Source organism: Aquarana catesbeiana, linkage group LG11, assembly GCF_042186555.1.
Source record: "Aquarana catesbeiana isolate 2022-GZ linkage group LG11, ASM4218655v1, whole genome shotgun sequence".
Classification (NCBI taxonomy): domain Eukaryota; kingdom Metazoa; phylum Chordata; class Amphibia; order Anura; family Ranidae; genus Aquarana; species Aquarana catesbeiana.
Genome location: NC_133334.1, coordinates 107,598,463 through 107,620,317, shown reverse-complemented (window position 1 = coordinate 107,620,317; position 21,855 = coordinate 107,598,463). Strand labels below are relative to the sequence as shown.

The following is a 21,855-nucleotide window of genomic DNA, read 5'->3' as shown; positions in this document are numbered from 1 at the left end:
GGGAGTGCAAATTGGGGCGGTTTATGACTACAGCTGTTCACGGCTGGGGGTTGTTGTCTGTCTGAATGACTAAAAGCAAATCAAAGTCCTAAATTGAAACGGCCAATCAAATTGCTCAGCCATTCAGGGTCTAGTGAATATAACACGGCATTCAGTCTATAGTTTAAGTTAGGCTTGTCTGTGTATGAACACACAGACCTAGGAAATGGGATTCTGAATTATATCTACTCTGTCGGATTTTTCTGTCACCTGTGGACTTTGGACTTTGTTCTGTGTTGGAAGTCAATAAAGTGCATCTCTCTGGAAGAATTGGGTTGCTGCGGAAGAGTACTTACATCATCATCATCATTATAATACCTAAATATTAATTAACTAATACTACTACACATATTTTTATATCACTACATCCATCAGAGGGTAAACATCACGACGCCCACCTTGGTACACTCTGCACTCGGCTGCAGTAAGCCAGCAGTGGACATCTTGTTACACCCAGCCCATATAGTTTGGGCTGGGTGTAACAAGATGTCCGCTGCTGGCTTACTGCAGCCGACTGCAGGGTGTACCAAGATGGGCGTTGCAGCATACTTACTAGATGATAAATGTTAAATGACGTGAATGATAAGAAGCAAGGAAGCATTTTACAATACTTTATGCCATATAGCATTGCAAAATCCTTCCTTTCCTCTCATCATTCATGTAATTTATTATGCAATTGCCAATCAGTGCTGCATTTCAGTGCCCATCAGTGCCTGCCCATACGTGCCACCTATCAGTGCCATCTATCAGTACCAGCCATCAGTCAGTACTGCATAATCTTTGCCACCTATCAGTGCTCATCAGTGCTGCATAATCAGCACCACCTATCAGTGCTTCATTATTCATAATAACAGTTCCATAGGATGTTCAGCATGCCTTTTTTATAGGGACCCTTCCATCCTCTGAATCAGAGCCTGCTTGTGTCTGCCTACCAGGATGATTGTATTGCCCTCCTGTCTTGGGCAGAATTTGCTCACAATAATTATCACCATGCCAGCACCCAGGAGTCCCCACTCTTCATTGTCTACCGGCATCCACATCTTCCCTTACCAATGCCCTGTTTTCCAGAGGTTCCAGCACTATGCACAATACAGAAAGACTTTAACCAAATTTGGCCCCACATTTATAACTGACATCAGTACACAAGCACCGCTTCCCCCACTTCGTGATGGCTTATGTCTTGCTACGCTTGGGTCCTTGGTTTGAATCTCAACCAGGACACTATCTGCATGGAGTTTGCATATTATACTTATGCTTGCAGAAGGTTTCCAATGGGTACTCCAGTTTTCTTCCACAATCCATCTGGTCGATTAACTGGCTCCTGTCCTAATTAACCTTAGTATTCTTTACCACTACCTACACTTAGGCTGAGCCCACAGTGCCTCCAATGTCTGCACCTGGGTTCTCTATGTTTCCAATGACTATGCCACCGGTGACCCTTGCACTCCTGTTCCTCCAGTAGCCAATGCAATCCTGTGCCTCTGGTGACCCTTGCACTCCTGTCCCTTTGGAGACCCCTGTAATGCTGTACCTCCAGTGAATTTTGCACTCCTGTACCTCCTTTGACCTCATCACTCCTGGCCTACAATGATTCCATGACCCTAGTGTCTCCAGCGACTTTTTGCAACCTGCAACCTCCGTGTTTGTGTCATCAGTGACCCCAGTGTCTCCAAGGACCCCCCAGTGGCTTCTGCACTACTGCATCACCCAGTAGCCCTTGAGCTTCCTTTACCACTCCATGACTCCAGAGTATTCTGTTGCACACTCCTACTCATGTGACCTCAGGGCATATTGTAATGTTTTGACTCCAAGGTGCCCTAAGGCTGGCCATAGATGATCCAAACAATGTATTGGCAGGCTGAATGTACCAAGTTGATTGCTCCGCTGGGGGAGCTCCAAGAGATAGCACAGGAGGTATGCACAAGAAACAGGGCAGCTCTGAATGTCACACAATCAATAGTTTTGTTTTTTTTGTTTTTTACTTGACTTTACTACCAGGTATAGGAAAATTATTACAGTAGTATAGTTACCAGACCAAAAGCAAACAAGACAAGTTTATTGTTAGGGTTTACACACAATTTAATATTCTAAATTAATTATACTTTTCTCGTTGTACGTGCAAATTATGCTTATAGTTATTTGGTATCAGCAGTGTTAACTGATAGATATGGAAACTGTAGGAAACAATTCTGAACCCTGCACTCTGTACATAGCGCACTCTGTGCATAGCGATCTCCTGAACACTGCACTCTGTACATAGTGCACTCTGTACATAGTTCACTCCTGAACTCTGCACTCTGATTGAAACGTACTGCTAAACTCTGCACTGTGTGCATTATGCACTCTAGAAGTCTGCACTGTGTGTGTAGCACACTCCTGAGCTCTGCACTCTGTACGTAGTGCACTCCTGAACTCTACTCTGTACGTAGTGCACTCCTGAACTCTGTACGTAGTGCACTCCTGAACTCTACTCTGTATGTAGTGCACTCCCGAACTCTGCACTCTGTACGTAGTGCACTCCCGAACTCTGCACTTTGTACATAATGCAATATTGAACTCTGCACTCTGTACTTGGTACAATCCTAAACTCTGCACTCTGAGCATAGCGCACTCCTGAATTCTGCACCCTGTGCATAGCGCACTCCTCATCTCTGTACTCTGTATGTAGGGCTTTCCTGAACCCTGCACCCTGTGCTTAATGCACCTCTGGTATTTATTAATGCCCCTTTAAGACCCTCCCACTGTGCAATTTGGCCACACTCAGGGGGATGGTTACGTTACTGCACCTATTCTCTAGAAAAAACAAGAAAGAAAAAACTGTATATACAGTGTATGTGTGTGTGTCTAATAATCTGGGGCGCGGCATAGCCAAGATGGCGAACTGAGTGACATGCAACCTGAGGACTTGCTGGCAATTTATCCTATTTTTTTTCTTCACTGGTGCTACTGACCCTTTATCAGGTATTATCCTCTTCCTGACACTTCACTAATTCTATAACTATAAATGTATAATCTTGTGCTAACACCCTTTAAACACTAAAAGCGGCTGTGAAAAAGTGTGCAAAAAACACCCTCCAAATCTTTGAATAATAAAGCGTAAATAGTGTAAAAACACCTAATGTCAGATGATTAAAACTGTGCAATTAACATAACAAAATATTCAAAATATGCAAGTCCAAACAAAAAAAGTGTTCCATTAGGCAAAAACACATAAAAAACAAGGTTCCAGGCACTGAGAACTGTGGATCCAAATCTTGTATAGAGGAAAATGAGCGGAAAAATCCTGTGATAGTGTGCCAGAGCTGAACTGTGCAGCTGTCAAATAACATCAAAAACAATGTAAAATGCCAGAAAGAACATTAAAAGTCAAACAGAGCTCAGTAACTCCATATGATATGGGTATATGAACCAAGGGATACATTAAACAGGGGGGGTCAGTTCAGAGGCAGATAAAAAGTAAATTTAATTCACATAGATCCAAAAGTGAAATGTTAAGTACAGTGATACCTCGGTTCATGAAAGCTTCTGTGCACGAACAACTCGGTTCGTGAACAAAATAGTTCAGAAAAATTTGCTTCAGTGCGCGAACTCCACTTCGTGCTTGAACATGAGCCGCGACCATTTTCCCTGCTCTGACACGTGCTTGTGACTTCCTGTAGGTGGATTGTGGTCACAGAGAAGAGTACTGTAACACACTTACAGTATTTTGAAGCTTTTTGGTGTGCTTTTTTAACACGTACAGTACTGTACACATCCCTGTGCACACTTGCTTTTACAGTTTTGTGTGCTTTTTAGCACATACTGTACTGTACCGGACATCCAGTATGGCTCCAAAGAAAACTAAGAGCAAGCATGGTGGTAAGAAGAAAGTGCGGAGCAGTAATGAAGGTGACAAGAATGTGCAGAGCAGAAATACAGGTGACAAGAATGTGCAGAGCGGAAATACAGGTGACAAGAATGTGCAGAGCGGAAATGCAGGTGACAAGAGTGTGCAGAGCAAGCATGGTGGTAAAAAGAAAGTGCAGAGCGGTAATATAGGTGACAAGAATGTGCAGAGCAGGAATTCTAAGAATAAGGTTGTGAAGAAAATAACCATTGAGCTGAAGAAGGAAATTATAGAAAAGCATGACCGTGATATTCATGTGACTGATTTGGCCTCAGAGTACAAGATGGAGAAGTCGGCAATCTCAACTATTTTGAAGAACAAAGCTGCCATCAAAGGAGCTGATGTGGCAAAAGGAGTAACGATGTTAACCAAGCAGAGGACACAAGTGCTGGAAGAGGTGAAAAAACTTTTGTTAGTGTGGTTGAATGAGAAACAGCTGGCAGGTGATAGTGTTAGTGAAGCTATAATCTGTGAAAAAGCCAGGAAATTGTACAGTGATTTACTGCAGACAAACCCCTCTACAAGTGTAGCAAGTGAAGAATTTAAAGCCAGTAGAGTGTGGTTTGAAAAATTTTGCAAGAGAAGTGGCATCCACAGTGTGACAAGACATGGTGAGGCTTCCAGTTCTGACAACACCAGTACAGAAGCCTACAAGAAAGAATTTGCAGAATTTATGAAGACAGAAGGATACATCGCTCAACAAATGCTCAACTGTGATGAAAAAGGGCTCTTCTGGAAAAAAAAATGCCAAACAAAACCTATATCACGCAGGAGGAAAAGGCACTGCCAGGGCACAAGCCAATGAAGGACAAATTGACCCTTTTGCTGTGTGCGAATGCAAACGCCCACCTGAAGATTAAGCTACTACTAGTGTACCATTCCCAGACCCCTTGTGCATTTAGAGAACAGAATGTGAGCAAGGCCAGACTGCCTGTCATGTGGAGGGCCAATGTGAAAGCTTGGGTCACAAGGCAATTTTTCATGGAATGGCTGAATGAGGTGTTTGTCCCCACCGTAAAAAAATATCTTTCTGACAACCAACTGCCTGAAAGGTGCCTTCTTCTCATGGACAATGTCCCGGCACACCCTCCAGCCTAGGTGGATGATATGGACGCTGAGTATGACTTCATAAAGGTCAAGTTCCTCCTCCCCAATACGACACCTCTTCTGCAGCCCATGGACCAGCAAGTGATCTGCAACTTCAAGAAGCTGTGCACAAAGGCGCTCTTCACTGGGTGTTTTAATGTCACTGAAGAGACGTCCTTGACTCTGAAGGAATTCTGGAAAAAACATTTCAATGTTCTCCATTGCATTAACCTCATTGACAAAGCCTGGGAAGAGGTCACTCACTGAACCTTAAACTCAGTCTGGAGGAAACTGTGGCCAGAATGTGTCACAGAACATCACTTTGAAGGGTCTGATGCAGAGGTAGTGGAGGAGGTTGGGTCTATGGGCAAGAGTATGGGTCTGGACGTCGATGGTGCAGACTTAGAAGAGCTTGTTGAGGAACATAAGCTGACCACGGAATAACTTTCTGAACTCCACAGTGAGCAGCAGCAGGTGCTTTTTGAGGAGCATTCCTCTGAGGAAGAAGACAGGGAAGAGGTTAGCAGTGATGCCATAAAATCCATTATGGAATAATGGAATGAGTGCCATGATTTTTTTGAGAAGCACCACCCCAACATAACTGTAATGAACAGAGTGTTAAATCTGATGAATGATAACGTGGTCTCCCATTTCCAGAGGGTTATGCAGTGCAGGAAAAGACAAGTGACATTGGACAGATTTTTCAGCAAAACTGCGGCTAAGAGACAAAAAAGTGAGGAAACCCCTGAAGGAGATCTCCCCAATGCCCTTATGGAGGGGAACTCTGCCTCCAAACAATAACCGCTTCCTACCAGCCTTCCTCGACATCAGAAGTCATCTCAAGAAAGGGTATTGTTTTCTCTATTCATACTGTACTGTACTTTTTTCATATGTTTGTGGTTTAAAAACAAAAAAGTTCAGAACGGATTAACCAGATTTACATTAAACCCTATGGGAAAATTTGTCTTTTTTCATGACCAATTCGGTTTGCGCCCAGAGTCATTTCACGAATTAAGTTCGTGAACCGAGGTATCACTGTATCTGTGAATGTTACCACACTTATCCATGGGCAGTTGTGGGTCACTGTAAAAGCACAGGAGATGCCATGGGGAGGCGCCAACCACCGTGTTCGGCCAGCGTGTGTAAATGATGTCACACAAACAAGTTCAAGCTCAAGTTGAAGTTCAAGCGTTCCTGTTGGTGTGACAATGCGTTTTCCACGGATGCAAGACCTTTATCAAGACCTCATTAGACAAAAAGAATACTTTTAGAAATTTAAAAGAAAAAATACACAGTTGCAAATTTTCTTACTCTTTCTAATCGACTGCTGTGAATACCACACTAGTTAAATACAGTGTCTCTTTTGTTCTTCAAAAAACAACACACCACTGTGAAAGTGTCGCAGCACACCAAGTAAATCACTCACCAGAATCCATGACCTTACACATATTAAGCTCTCAAAAAGCTTGTCATCCCATAAGTGAACCTTTTTTTTTTTTTTTTTTTTTTTTATCAATCTTCATCTATCACTTTCACGTATTTAATGCCATCCAGAAAGAGATACAAATCTTTCAATAGTGTAATACAGTTTAAAGCTCCTTGATACCCTCAACACTCCTAGCTGGTCATTAGTAATCCTTCATTCCCCTTTGCTGTCATGCGCACACAAAGTGTGAGTGAGTAAACAGACAGTGTCGATAGGCTCCTCTCAATGTGTTTCGTCCACTGGACATTGTCGATGGGACCCTTGAAGGAAACAAACCTGTCTTGAAGGAAACAAACCAGATTCTATTATGGACATAAATACACTTCCCAGCAATTTCTATGGTCCACAACCCAGTTGTGAAGAACTGGAAGGTGGTTTATCTCAGCCACCGTCACTTGGACTAAAGAGAAAGGTCTCTTTATCCCGATGTGTTCAGATGTGTTCAATTTGATATGCCAAATGGGAGACTATGAATATGAACATCCTAGATACAACAACAAACTACCTCTGTTTTTATCCAGAACCAGGGATCCACTAGCTCTGGCCTTGGATGCTCTAGGTTACCCCTCATCTCAGTTTAGGCTTATCTTTGCCTTCCTTCCTCTAAGTATCTTGCCTCGTCTGCTCCAAAAATAGGGCGAGAGAGGAAGATGGTTATTCTACTGGCACAGATTGGCCCAGAAGAACCTACATAAAGGAAAGCATAAAAAGAAAAAAAAAAGGGGGGGGGAGTTGAGAAGGGTGTGGTGGGGGAACTTCCATCCTGCTGCATCTTTCCACCCCCCCAACGTGACCTGCCATGTAGAAGAATATCCAAGGTCAAGTTTCATCTGGGCATTATAATGAGTGTGCTTGGACCGTTGAGGTCAGAGACACATGATGTCTAAGTATTGAGATGAGCAGATATAATTCCACAGAAGCCAGGTATCCTTGAATTTGTCTTCTCTGTTGTGCATTGTGATCATTGAACTCTCCATGGATCTTTTTTCATTCAGTCTGGCATACCAGCGTCTTAGGGTCGGTGGAAAGCTTTGCACCCAAAGGTCTGGAATACAAGCCTTGGCCACATTCAACATTAAGACTCTCAGTGAATCCTTAAACAGTAGCTGTGCAGTGGAACCTTATTGACGTGTAACAAGTAGCTGATAGGGTCTGTGCCTAAGTCCACCAATGTCAATTGAAAAACTACATTCTTGACTCCCATACAGAATTTAGTGAAGGACAGTACCAGTAAATATGTAGGAGTGAGCCAGGTTCACACCTCCAGCAGATCTTGGAGACTTGGGGACATATTTTGTTAAGCAGCACTGTGACCCTGTACCACCCTGGCAGTAGCTTGTATCCCTGCTCTTGAAAGCGATTGACAGCCGTGGACTTGTGAGCCAAACAAATGGCTCTATCAATTTATGCTTTAGTTAGGGAAACTTGTAGATCAGAATCCCACCTTCTGATGTATGGGGGTACATGGGAGGGAGTTTAATAGCTTGTAGATGGAGGACAATATGTGAGGTACATGTTTGCCATCATTGCATAATCTTTCAAAAGGGTTAAGAGTCTGGTGTAAATGCCCGGATCTGGATAGAGAGCAAGAAATTATGCAGTTGATACTCTGCCCAAGAACTCAAAAGATGTTGTACAAGATCACACAAAGCCTGCTGATTATTGTCAACTCCTGAAGGGAACTCTGGGTTTTGTATCACCAGTGTCCAAGGGGAAGGGGGCAACCCCTTCTGAGAAAAAGGTTGCTGGATGACTGCTATCGTAACTCCTATAGTAGGGTGTCCTTTTAATGATCTGTAATGTTTCACTGGTACCCAGGGGAGAGCAGCCAAATCCACTGGGTAGGACTATTGTGCCCACAGTTTAGACATGGGTAGTGAACACCAAGTTGCCCCCCTTCACAGGTGCAGGGCTCTGTAGTACAGTGCTATATCAGGGAACCCTATACCCCCACTACAATTATTGTGGACAGAGTGAGGAGAGAAAGTTTTGTCCGTGCCAGTCCAAATAAACATTGTCTGCATAGTCCGCAGGGAGACAAAGAAGGGGTACTTTTATAGGTAGTGTTTGGATCATATATAAAATTTGGTGCAATGTCATCATTCTAAATGTGTTACAAGTTCTGGTTTTGTAGAAAGAAGAGGTATTGTTATTGTTATGTGCAGAGATTTTTTTTATTGCATTATATCTGAGCGAGCTTAGTCCTTCTGCTTTAATGTAGAAAAGTGAATAAAGTGGATGAATGTATACATCAATATTACATTTGCTGAAGAGTATGACAAATCCTGGTGGGTTCTTGGTTGGACAGATTTCTCCCCACTATCATTCTTATTGAGATATTTGCCCAGTATAAATACGGAGTGGTGGCCAATACCAGCTGACCTAATACTTCTTTTTTTTTATGTCAGGCAGGTATGGATTACAGAGGGAGCTTATGACTTGCATATGGGAAGGCAACCCTTTTATTATTTATCATATGTGAACAAATAAAATATATATTAGCATTAATTCTATTGCCATTACTTTCCACCATCTAAAATTTACTAGGTATTATAATAACCAGTGCAATAATCTTTATTATTTCATGTTTATATTGCTTTTATCATGAAAACCATTAGAATAACACTGACAGTGTTGTAATAGCAGAAGCAGTAGTTAAACAGTTCTGTTTACATGCCCAGATACATAAGTGCATTATGCAAGTTTATACATTGAGTCATTACAGAAGACGTGATATCCAGAAAGTATCAACCAAACAAGAGAAAAACCGCTGTGAATTGAGCCTGCTTTTATGCGTAATATTCCTGCACACTTATGTACCTTACACCTTGATTAGTATTTATTTCCACATTTTCATACTATTATGAATAATAATTCCCTTGCTATACAAGGGTATATTCTGAAGAAGTGCTGTCAGCGGCGTGACCTTAGTACTTCATGTTTACCATTTTAAATGGAGATGTGTGTTCTAATATGTGTTATGTATTATTCTCTCAGGGAAATGGCCCATTTGCTGACACATATGGGGCAGGCTCTACAGCAAGCTAAACTTCGCTTCATCCTTGTTATTCCTCCTGCAGTGGCACCTGGGTGAGTAAACAAATTACACTGAGAAGCTTGTGGCCTTAGTGACTGTATTTTGCCTTATTTAAACCAGAGTTTATTTCCTTAGGCTTTGTTCACGCAGGCACTGAGGCCCTTACACTATAAATCTGCTGTTTGATTTTACGACTGGAGCTGCAAGCAGGCAGACTATGTTACTGAATGGAGACACCGCTGCACATCCAATTTGACAGGCGTCTAGGGCTGCATGGTCCTGAGATGCCTTTCAAATTTGAATTAGTGGCTGCGCCCCTATTCAGTATCATAGATTGCCTGCACGCAGCTCCTGGTGGCTCTAGCTGGATATAAAAACACTCATTCAAGCTGTACAGGCCTCAGTATCCATGTTAATGAGGCCAAAACTTTTGTTCACATTGAATAGGTTCTTTTTGGATTACTGCTTCAGGCTTGAAGTCTTTGGGATTTGTGAACCTGTGTTCATAGTATGCACACTAAAGTATTTACCTATTCTGAACAACCCTTATAAGCATTTTAAAACAAGCCCTCTTTTATCTTTGCTATAGCCATTTTGGAGAAATTAATCTTCAAGACTACAACAGAGGCAGCAAAATCTAAGGCCCCCTTCACACACCAAAATTGGTGATGGTGTTTCAAGTATACTCTGGATCAGTGTTTCTCAGCTCCAGTCCTCAAGGCACCCCAACAGGTCATGTTTTCAGGCTCTCCATTATTTTGCACAGGTGATTTGATCAGTTTCACTGCCTTAGTAATTACTACAGCCGTTTCATCTGAGGGAAATCCTGAAAACATGACCTGTTGGGGCGCCTTGAGGACTGGAGTTGAGAAACACTGCTCTGGATATTCTCTCTTGGGAGTCTAGGCAGTTGCGGACTGCCACAGCCAGGAGACCCCTACAAATCATTGACATGCTGACAGGAGCTGCAGCTGTCCACTGCTGTAAGCATGAATTTGCATGTATCTGCACATCAAGCAATTACATGATCTTAAGGACAGATGATTGTACCTGGATGCAGATATGGTGCATTCATGACCGATCATCTGTCCCTAACTGCATGTATCCCCGGCTCCTGTCAGCCAGTCATTGACTTGCACAGGCTTCCTGGCCACGGCTGTCCACAAACACCTAGGCTCCTGGCCTCAGATATCCACGGTATACTTGCCACACCATGGCCAATTTAGCTATGTGAATGAAGACTAAGCTCTTTTCTTATTACTTTTAAATGAAAAAGAATCTTGGCAGCCTGCCGGCTTCAGGTGTTTTTGTTTTAGCCAAGAGAAAACACTAGGAGGAAGAGAATAGGGGTGAAGAGCTGTTTGTCCAGAAAACATGTGACCGAAAACTTGTAAAATGCTCATGTTGTGCATTTATAGCCACTCCCATTGAAGTCTATGGGGCCAAAGACACTCCAATCTGCCTGAAAAGAAGCTCATGTACAGTGCCTTGAAAAATTATTCATACCCCTTGAAATTATCCACATTTTGTCATGTTACAACCAAAACCGTAAATGTATTTTATTGGGATTTTATGTGGCCAACACAAAGTGGCACATAATTGTGAAGTGGAAGGAAAATGATAAATGGTTTCCAAATTTTTGAAATAAAAAAATTGAAAAGCATGGCCTGCATTTGTATTCAGCCCCCTGAGTCAATACTTTGTAGAACCACCTGTCTCTGCAATTACAGCTGCAAGTCTTTTTGAATATGTCTCTACCAGCTTTGCACATCTAGAGAGTGGAATTTTTGCCCATTCTTCTTTGCAAAATAGTTTAAGCTCTGTCAGATTGGATGGAGAGTGTCTGTGAACAGCAATTTTCATGTCTTGCCACAGATACTCAATTGGATTTAGGTCTGGACTTTGACTGAACCATTCTAACACATGCATTTGCTTTGATCTAAACCATTCCATTGTTGCTCTGGATGTATGTTTAGCGTCGTTGTCTTGCTGGAAGGTGAACCTCCACCCCAGTCTCAAGGCTTTTGCAGACTCTAACAGGTTTTTTTTAAGATTGCCCTGTAATTGGCTCCATCCATCTTTCCATCAACTCTGACCAGCTTCCCTGTCCCAGTGGAAGAAAAGCATCCCCAAAACATGATGCTGTCACCACCATGGTGTGTTCAGGGTGATGTGCAGTGTTAGTTTTCTGCCACACATAGCGTTTTGCTTATAGGCCAAAAAGTTCAATTTTGGTCTCATCTGACCAGAGCACCTTATTCCACATGTTTGCTGTGTCCCCCATATGGCTTCTTGCAACCTGCAAACGGGACTTCTTATGGCTTTCTTTCAACAATGGCTTTCTTCTTGCCACTCTTCCATAAAAGCCAGATTTGTGGAGTGCACGACTAATAGTTGTCCTGTGTACAGATTCTCCCACCTGAGCTGTGCATCTCTGCAGAGTTACCATGGGCCTCTTGGCTGCTTCTCTGATTAATGCTCTCCTTACCTGCCTGTCAGATTAAGTGGGTGGCCATGTCTTGGTAGGTTTGCAGTTGTGCCATACTCTTTCCATTTTCGAATGATGGAGTGAACAGTGTCCTGTGAGATGTTCAAAGCTTGGGATATTTTTTTTTATATAACCATGGCGCTATATAAATCCTGTATAATAATAATAATAACCTAACTCTGCTTTAAATTTTCCCACAACTTTATCCCTGACCTGTCTGGTGTGTTCCTTGGTCTTCATAATGCCGTTTGTTCACTAAGGTTCTCTTGCAAACCTCTGAGGGCTTCACAGAACAGCTGTATTTATACTAAGATTTAATTACACACAGGTGGACTCTTTTTACTAATTAGGTGACTTCTGAAGACAATTGGTTCTATTAGATTTTAGTTAGGGGTATCAGAGTAAAGGGGGCTGAATACAAAGCTTGAATACTTTTCAGATATTTTTTTGTAAAAAAATTTGAAAACCATTTATAATTTTCCTTCCACTTCACAATAATGTGCCACTTTATCCCAATAAAATACAGTTTCGTTTTTGGTTGTAACATGACAAAATGTGGAAAATTTCAAGGGGTATGAATACTTTTTTTAAGGCACTGTACTATTTGAAGTGACAGGCATTTAGCTAAAGGCAACAAAACACTAAGCTGTAACCAGGGGCTATTGAAATTAATGGGATTTTGCTTGTTAAGCATCTTGGAGCTTCAAGCTACAAAATGCTCATATGCGAATGGGGCTTAAATGCGGTTGGATTTTTGCTGCTTCCTACTTTGTCAGAGATTTACAGTTACAGAACAAGCAAAAGCAGTTCTATCTGTCTGTTATGGTGCAAAGAGGAGTATCTCTATGAATTGTGCATTTATTTAGAAAGCCTGGTTGGTTCGCCTTAATTTTTATCTTGGGCCTCACTCTTGAGGTTGCTACTTTCATTTTTTACAATGTTGTATTCTAAAGTCACAATACAATGTTTAACTGTGTAATAGGACTTACTGTTAGCTGTCACTACTAATGATGCACTACAAAGAATGATGTCCTTTTTTTGTAAACATAAATGTACTGGATTGACATGTCGAACCCATATACCAATTTGTAATTCTATTCTAACAGTACAAGAAGTCACTAACTGTGATAGAATAATCCACTTTTATTGTTTTCAATCACACTCCCATCTGCATTATTAATAGATTTCTTATAATGGGATCTTATTTTTAACTAATGCTGTACAATCCCCTCTAATCTCAAAATATGTATTCTGTTGAGTATTTACCTTGCTGAGGAGTAAAATAGACAGTTCCTAACACATTTCTGTTAATGTTTTTTTTTATCATAGTTTACATAATTCCTTGCTTATGAGCAGCCTTACAACTGTATCAGTTATCACATTCTATAAAACTGTACCTTGTTCTCTTCCTCACCCACTCACTCATAATTGTACATAAGGTCAAGGCCTGAATATTCAGTAATATTACCCTGAGATTTTTGGCTGAATCTCTCTCTTTGTTCCAATTATCGTCATCATCTGTACTAATGTTGGTACCTCTAACCAGCCTTCCTTTGCAAATTTCATTCTCACAACTGAGCAACCCGGGCTGCCTTAAATCATTAATTGCTGCCATAGTGTTATTTTTGAACCTATTTGCCTTACTTTGTTACTAACACCATTATTGTACATTTTGTACTTTTGGTTTACCTTATACTGTTTTTCAACTGTCTAATTCATGCAGCTGTCATCGTTTTCATTAGATCCTTTGTGTCTCCAGCAGATTTTTCTCTTTAAAGGGGTTGTAAACCCTCAAATTTTTTCCCCTTAAGGCATTCTATGCCTTAAGGGGAAAAACCTCTTGTCATGCAGCTGCACCCCCGAGCCCCCTTTTTACTTACCTGAGCCCCATAATTCCTCGACGGGAATGAGCACACCAGCTCTGGCCTGTGTCTCATGTCCTGATTGGATAGATTGATAGCAGCGCAGCCATTGGCTCCTGCTGCTGTCAATCAAATCCAATGACGCAGGTGTCAGGGGCAGGGCAGGTCAACAGCAGGACTCGGAGCATGCCCGCACTGGTGTCCTGAAGGAGAGCGCTTCTCCAACTTGGCACCCGTGAAGAGGAGCAGCCACCAGCGCCGCTGAGGGACCCCAGAAGATGAGGATCAGGGCCACTCTGTGCAAAACCAACTGCACAGAGGAGGTAAGTATGATATGTTTGTTATTAAAAAAAAAAAGCTAGGGTTTAGTAACCCTTTAAGTCACAGACTCTGAGTGCCTGACCTTTACCCAAACCACAGATATTGGGGAAGGGGAGGTGATTATGCTCCTGGAGAACTTCCAGAAATCAGTTCTTAGGATTGCCAGGCTGGAAGCAGTAACAATAGGTACCCAGCCGGATGTCAATAGATATAGTCTAGAACATTTTATTTTACCAAGGATGTACTTCTCAGCAGCATGATATACAGGCAGCTGGAATCCACCTTTGGCAATTTTAAACCATGGCTTTTGTGACCTTGGTAGGAATCTGGCTCCAAGCATAGTCAAAAAATCAAGTTGGAGGTCGGGGTAAGTGTTGGTTTACAAATTACTACAGGAATACTTCTCGATCAACAATATAGAGGGAATCTCAGCTGAAACGTTATGGGCTGCCCATAAGGCCTTTATAAGGGGCAATATTATCCAGATTGCCACCCAAATCAAGAGGGAACGGAGGGCTGATATCGAATGCTTAGAGAAGGCCTATGTAGCCCTGCTGGCTAAACACAAAAAGAACCCCTCCAACACCACCGTAGCCCAACTAGACAAAGCTAGACTGGAATTTAACCTGGCCCTTACGACAAAGCGGAGAAATCCATCCGTTGGAGTGGCAACAAATTTTACACACACAAAGATAAAATAGGACCAATGCTAGCGGCCAAATTATCCCCCCGAACAGGAGTCCACACCATGCCCAAGATACGAATCGCTGGTCAGACTACACAGGACACTATAACTCCCCCTCTCAGCTCAACAAGGAATCTATGTCCAGGTATCTTGATGGCCTTCCCATCCCATCCCTTAATACTACACACAAGAACCTCTTGGAAGCAGTCTTCACAGGAGAGAGGGTGATGGAAGTCATCAAGGGCCTCAAAAAGGGCTCAGCCCCCGGACCGGACAGCCTTTCCGTCCCCTAATATAAGGCCTTTGCAGGCACCCTGATCTCTCACATGACAAAGTTCTTTAACCTCCCTGGCGGTATGATTATTTCGGATTTTAGGTGCTGAAAGCGGTACCATTATTTTTGCATGGAAATGTGGCGTTTTATATTGTAGGCCTGTAATTCTTAGGAATAACTCACTGAAATCTGTCCAAACAAGAATCTAGTAGACATCCTGGGTATGATAAAGTTTGAAACACAAAATCATAAATTATAATATAATAAATAACTATAAATAATAACAAATAATATAATAGTAATAATAATTTTTATTCAATAAATTTTAGTAAATAATATAAATCAAAAACACTGACTTTTTTTTGGCCAAACAAGAGTGCAATATTAGTAGTCATTTTGCTTTAGTAAACATCTCGGGTATGGAAAATTTTAAAACAGGGTACAGCACAAAGTCCGACGTCACAGTCAGGACAGTAGAACCGGGTTTCTTTTCTGATTTTCCTTCCTGTGTCGTCACGTTTAGAGCAGCAAACCACACACATCCTTGTGGGTGCTGCCTTCTTTTCCGTTGGTGGAATGTGGTCCATAAAGTGTCGACCTGTCAGGCGTTCCGGGATCACAACGCCAGCAGCACGACGTCCAGATCTATTTACAGTGGTTGGTGTTTGGTGCTTGAGAAATATAAGTTCGGCAATTTTCCAAACGAAGTCTGCATGAATTACAGGCCTGTCACTCCTTTTTTTTAGAAGAATTAAAGCATTCCACAGGCACTGTTCAAGAAGATGCCTGAAGATTTTTTTGTAATATTTTTTTTGTTGCTTTCTAATAGCAGGATAAAAAGTAATGGCCTGGTCAGCTCTGTCAACACCTTCCCATGGTGTTGTTGTAGTCCATTACGACTTGAGGTTTCATTACGTCTTTTCCACCTTTTGTATGTACCATGAGAGTAGAGGTGTTGTGAATGGTACTCATTAGGCACACATCTTTTTTATCGCGCCATCTTAGTGCCATCATTTTGCCTTTTTGCCAGGCAACTATTTCTCCTGCCTTGAGCTTTTTATTGCCAAAGGTTGGCGGCATGTCACGCCGGTTAGCTCTAACAGTCCCGTATGCATCCGTCTTGTGTTGTAGAAGGAACTCATAGAGTTCTGGAGAAGTATAAAAAGTATCTGATTCAGCAATGGCTCAATCAAAGTAAGAACAGAAGCGGTTGCCATTCCATAATGACTGAATCTGTCGTTGAATTTGGTCCCTTTCCCGATGTAAAGGACCGAATTCCATATGTAACCAGTGCTGGCTTCACAGAGCATGAATGATTTTATGCCGAATCGTGCTCTCTTAGATGCGATGTACTATATCCAGCTAAGTCTTTCTTTGTAGGCCATTAGACTTTCGTCAATACTGACGTCTCTGTCTGGTACATAGGTCTGCTGGAAATTTTTCAGAATAATTTGATATAGGTCCCAAATCTTTTTCAGTTTTGGAGCTGGATGAGAAGTCTCATCAAATTCTTCATTATGCAAATGCAGATATTTCATTATGAGAGAAAATTTGTATTCCGACATGATGGTGCCAAAAAAAGGAGTGGCTTATATTTTGTTGGTTGCCCAGTACCACTTCTGCAGGGGTTTCCCCACCACTCCCCGGAGAATAATTAGGCCCAGAAACTTCCAGATGTCCTCCTTGGTCACTGGTTCCCATTTTCTGCTCCTTGAAAACCTCTGAGGTATAGCAGCTTGTTGCTCTCGGTACCGATTGGTCTCTGTAACAATTCTTTCTATGACCTCATCAGTCAAAAAGAGTTGGAGGTATCCCAAGGGGCTGTCATCTTCAACCTCCACTTTGATACCAGGTGCTCCGGTAAACGGGAATCTTGGGGGCGCTGTGTGCTCCGTACAGTCGCAGTATCATCGCTGAAATCGCTTTCCGTGCTTGATGACGAACTTCCCCATGAATCGCTATCACTCACTTCTGCAAGCAATTCTGTCTCGCTGACGCTGTTTTCCAGCAGGTCATATGCTGCTTTTGAGGTTGAAGCGTGCTTTTTTGATGCCATAGTCGCTCTGCAGTTAGTAATGTAATCCAATAGGATTACAATGTGTCAGTGTGTTTGTGTTTTATACTTTTTGAATTTGCCGCCGGTTCCACCCCCTGTGTCGCTACGCTCGCAGGGAACGGAAGCCAGGGCACACAGTGCATCGGGCGGAAGATCCGGCCGCCGAACACAGCGGGAGAACTTTGCGGGATCCCGGAGACAAGGTAAGTCATGTCTTCCAGGATCCAGCGATGCGATCCCGAGTCTGGCTCGGGGTTACCGCTTTTGGTACTAAAATCTCACCCCGAGCCAGACTCAAGAATACCGCCAGGGGGGTTAATGCCAAAACCCAGGGCAACCCTCTAGAAATCCAACTCAAAACAGCCTACATCACAGTCATACCAAAACCAGATAAGACCCTGAAGAAGTCTGTAACTACCACCCAATTTCCCTTATAAACAATGACCTGAAAATTTTAACCAAAATTCTGGCCAATCGTCTTGCCTCCTTCATCAGTACATATATACACAAAGACCAGGTGGGCTTTATCCCGGGCAGGCAGGGACCTGACCAAATAAGACGAGCAATTAACATGGTATCAATACTGCAAACTAATTGGGACGGGTGGCCAAAACAACAGGGCCTACTTCTCGCACTTACAGAAAGCCTTCGATTCAGTGTCTTGGCCTTACATTTTCTCCCTCTTGGAGCACTGGGATTTCAGTATTAGCACTTCATGGGCTAATACAAGCCCTCTACAACAAACCAAAGGCACTAATTAGTCTAGAAGGCTACTACTAGATAGGCATAGCCAGAGGCACCAGACAAGGTTGTCATCTCTCCCCACTCATCTTTGCCATTGAAACCCTGGCAATAGCTATTCGCCAAAATCCTAACATTAAAGGGGTGTCATGTGGTGATCAGACCCACAAATGCAGACTCTTTGCAGATGACATCCTCTTATTTTTAACTTCCCCCCTCACCTCTCTACCCAACCTCTTCCAAGTCCTAGAAGAATTATCCAAGATTTCAGTCTTAAAGTTAATTTCTCCAAATTGCAAGCCCTAAATGTGTTGCTTCCCTCCACAACAGTCTCCCTTCTACAGCAGTCATTTAAATTTGAATGGAGTGAGTCCTCAATCGGATACCTGGGAATTGCCTTGACAGCCCACACAGAATGTCTTTACACTAACAACTATCCGTCCTTGTATTGAAAACTTAAATTGGACCTCAAGAACTGGTCTAAAAATGAGACAGGCAGAATAAACTCTGTTAAAATGACCTTACTCCCAAGAATCCTTTACTTTTTCCTGTCCCTCCCCATCCCCTTCAGGAAAGACCACTTAAAATCGCTTCAAAGTAAGATACTCAAATTTATTTGGGGAAGTTCAGGATACAGAATCCCCCAAAACACTCTATACCTTCACATACAAAAGGGAGGCCTCGGACTTCCAAATTTACATAAATACTACTTAGCTACGAGACTTGCCCAACTCTCCACAGTATACTCCAGATTTGAAAAACTAGACAGGGTACAAATTGAGAGACAGGCAGTTCCCCACTTCACCTTAGACTTCCTACTATGGTATCCACAGAAAAATTGTCCTTCAATTCTAGCCCCTACCTTATCCCACTCCTGCGCTTTATGGGACAACCTCCGAAACGTGCCAGCTCTGGAGTCCACGGGACATCTGCTTGCTCTCTTGTTTCACAATCCTGACTTCCCCCCGGCCTAGATATTAAATCCTTCAAGTGGTGGCTGGACAAAGGCCTATACCATATAGGACACTTCTACACCTCCAAGGAACCTATCACCCTTAGTCACTGCATTAGCAAATTAGAACTCCGTGGCTCTGAAAGATTCAGATATATATCACATTTCCTACATAAAATTTGGACAGACAAACCGCTACATTTCCCTAATTGAGGCCAGCTTAAAGGTCCTAACCAGATGGTACCTAACCCCCACCAGACTTGCGCCAATTTACCCCTCAGCAGACCCGTTATGTTTCAGAGGCTGCCAGCTCCTGGGATCGATGGTGCATATTTGGTGGGAGTGCCCTAGAATCCGCTCATTCTGGATCTAACCTTATCTCCAAGGTTACCAAATGCACGGTCCCCAGATCCACATCAGTTGCCCTACTCAATGCCCATATCCCACAGATCCCCAAGACTTAACAAAAATGGATTCACTTCATTCTGTTAGGAGCAAAACTCACCATCGCCAGAGCCTGGAAACAGCCAAAAACTTCCATAATGATGGCAAGAAGGTAAATTTAGTGGATAATGGCCCAGGAAAAAATAGCCAGTATTCTAGCAGACACAAGTCAGAATTTTGAAACTGTATGGAAACCCTGGGCCCTCCTCGTAGGTGTTTCACTTACCCCCAGTATTATACCAAGTCACTATTCACCCACAGCCTAGTGATTGACACATACCCTTCTTCTTCTTCTTTTCCTTCTTTATACTTCTCCTATCCCCTTATCACCTTATTTCAGATAGCTTTACGACTGGAGATGATCCATGTATTGGCTCATAATCTTTTGCAGAAATGTAAACGCAATGGTCTGGCGTATTTACTTCAGTGTTTTCCAGATGTTAACTCCCCCAGTGATAGTTCTTTTTTAGGTGGCTTTGAGGCGGGGCAGGGGGAGTGGAGGGAGGATTCCCATCTTAGCCCCCTATCTTATTGTTTGCAAATGCATTTTACGGACCTGATAATGTTTCCTTACTGCTTGTATGACCTTTCACATTTCCAGTGCACAGTCATTTTCCACATTTTGTTCTATTTCATTGTACTACGCTGTTATTCTTTCTGATTAAAAAAAACTAAACTTTTGAAAGTAAAAAATATCCCACGCTTTGAACATCTCATGGAGCACTGTTCAATCTATCATCCGAAAATGGAAAGAGTATGACACAACTGCAAACCTACCAAAACATGGCCATCCACATAAACTGTCAGGCCTGGCAAGGAGAGTATTAATCAGAGAAGCAGTCAAGAGGCCATGGTAACTCTGGGGGAGCTGCAGAGATTCACAGCACAGGTGGGAGAATCTATCCACGGGACAACTTTTAGTCTTGCACTCCACAAATCTGGCCTTTATTGAAGAGTGGCAAGAAGAAAGCTACTGTTGAAAGGAAGCAATAAGAAGTCCCGTTTGCAGTTTCAAGAAGGTGCTCTGGTCAGATGAGACCAAAATGTAACTTTTTGGCCTTAAATCACCCTGAACACACCATCCCCACCGTGAAACATGGTGGTGGCAGCATCATGTTGTGAGGATGCTTTTCTTCAGTAGGGACAGGGAAGCTGATCAGAGTTGATGGGAAGATGGATAGAGCCAAATACAGGGCAATCTTAGAAGAAAACCTGTTGGAGTCTGCAAAAGATTTGAGACTGGGGCGGATGTTCACCTTCACCAGGACAACGACCCTAAACGTACAGCCAGAGCTACAGTGGGATGGTTTAGATCAAAACATATGTGTTAGAATGGCCCAGTCAAAATCCAGACCTAAATCCCGACACATGACACGTTGGATATAGGGAAACGCGGAGACTGAACGCCTAGACAGAAACGCTATCACAGAAATCCTGGGGCAGAAACGCTACGATAGAAACACTGACAGAAACGCCTGCATCCACCCCCCCCCCGACCTAAGGAAAGCTCAGACCTGGACTTCAAAGACAGAAGTATGTCTACTGGAGGAAATTGTGGTGGAGGGTCATGCATGGTAGGAAGAGGTAATGAACGCAGATCTATGGCTGGTGACACTTGCAGCCAAGCTACGGCGCTCAACCTAAAAAAAAAAACCTCAGCTGACATGCATGAAAGACTAGCCTATGCCAAATGAATACTATGTGGCAAGGTGGGGACACCTGACAGTGGGGGACAGCTAACTGCTGGGAGTGCCATGAATCCATGGTGTCTGGCTAAGCCGGACCCAAGGACTGAAACGTCCCCCCCCCCCATGGAGCCAGGGTGGGTTCCAGGGAGGTGAACTGGCGGGTGAGTGGCAAGTGAGTGGGTGGAGGGTGGGCGGACGGCCCCCCCGCTTCCCCCCGGGCGCCAGGAGGCCCCAATGATGCTGGAAGGAACACAGGGATGAAAGGGAGAAGTGGGCGGCGGTCCCCCCGCACATGCGAGATTGAGCCCAGCGAAGGTAAGTGGATGAATGGACAGACGACACCCCCCGGCGTGAGCACCATGGGAAGCGGGCGGGCGGTACCCTGATGCCAGATGGAGCCCTGGGGAAAGTGGGTGGGTGGAGAATGGACGGACGGCTCCCCCGCTCCCCCCGCGGCATGAGCGCCAGGAGAAGCGGGCCATGCTGGAAGGAACATGGGGCTGAAAGGGAGGACGGGCGGGCGGGCGGTCCCCTGATGGTGCCCGGGAGAGGAACTGACACCATTGCTGCGGACGACCGCCGCTCTGTAAGGAGGCCAGAAGTGATGTGCGTCAACCTAGAAACGGTGACAACACCAGCCCTGACAGAGGAGGAGGATTAAATAGCCCTCTCAGACTCCTCCCACAAATACAGGCTAGCCTCCGGCCAGCCTTACATATATGTACACTGTGTGTATGTATATATATATATATATATATATATACATAGTGCTCGGCATAAATGACTATACCCCTTTTGAAAAGTAAGCTT

The 21,855-nt window shown here is 43.3% G+C and overlaps 1 protein-coding gene across 6 annotated transcripts in view; it reads left to right on the top strand.

Annotated features, from left to right (window-relative positions):
* Nucleotides 1-21,855, top strand: part of CHID1 (chitinase domain containing 1) — a 1,258,939-nt gene that overhangs the window by 399,657 nt on the left and 837,427 nt on the right. For all 6 annotated transcript variants that reach the window (XM_073604841.1, XM_073604840.1, XM_073604839.1 and 3 more), the window contains exon 8: nucleotides 9,495-9,587. In XM_073604841.1, the coding sequence (XP_073460942.1) occupies nucleotides 9,495-9,587 (93 nt within the window). The remainder of the gene's footprint in view (nucleotides 1-9,494; nucleotides 9,588-21,855) is intronic.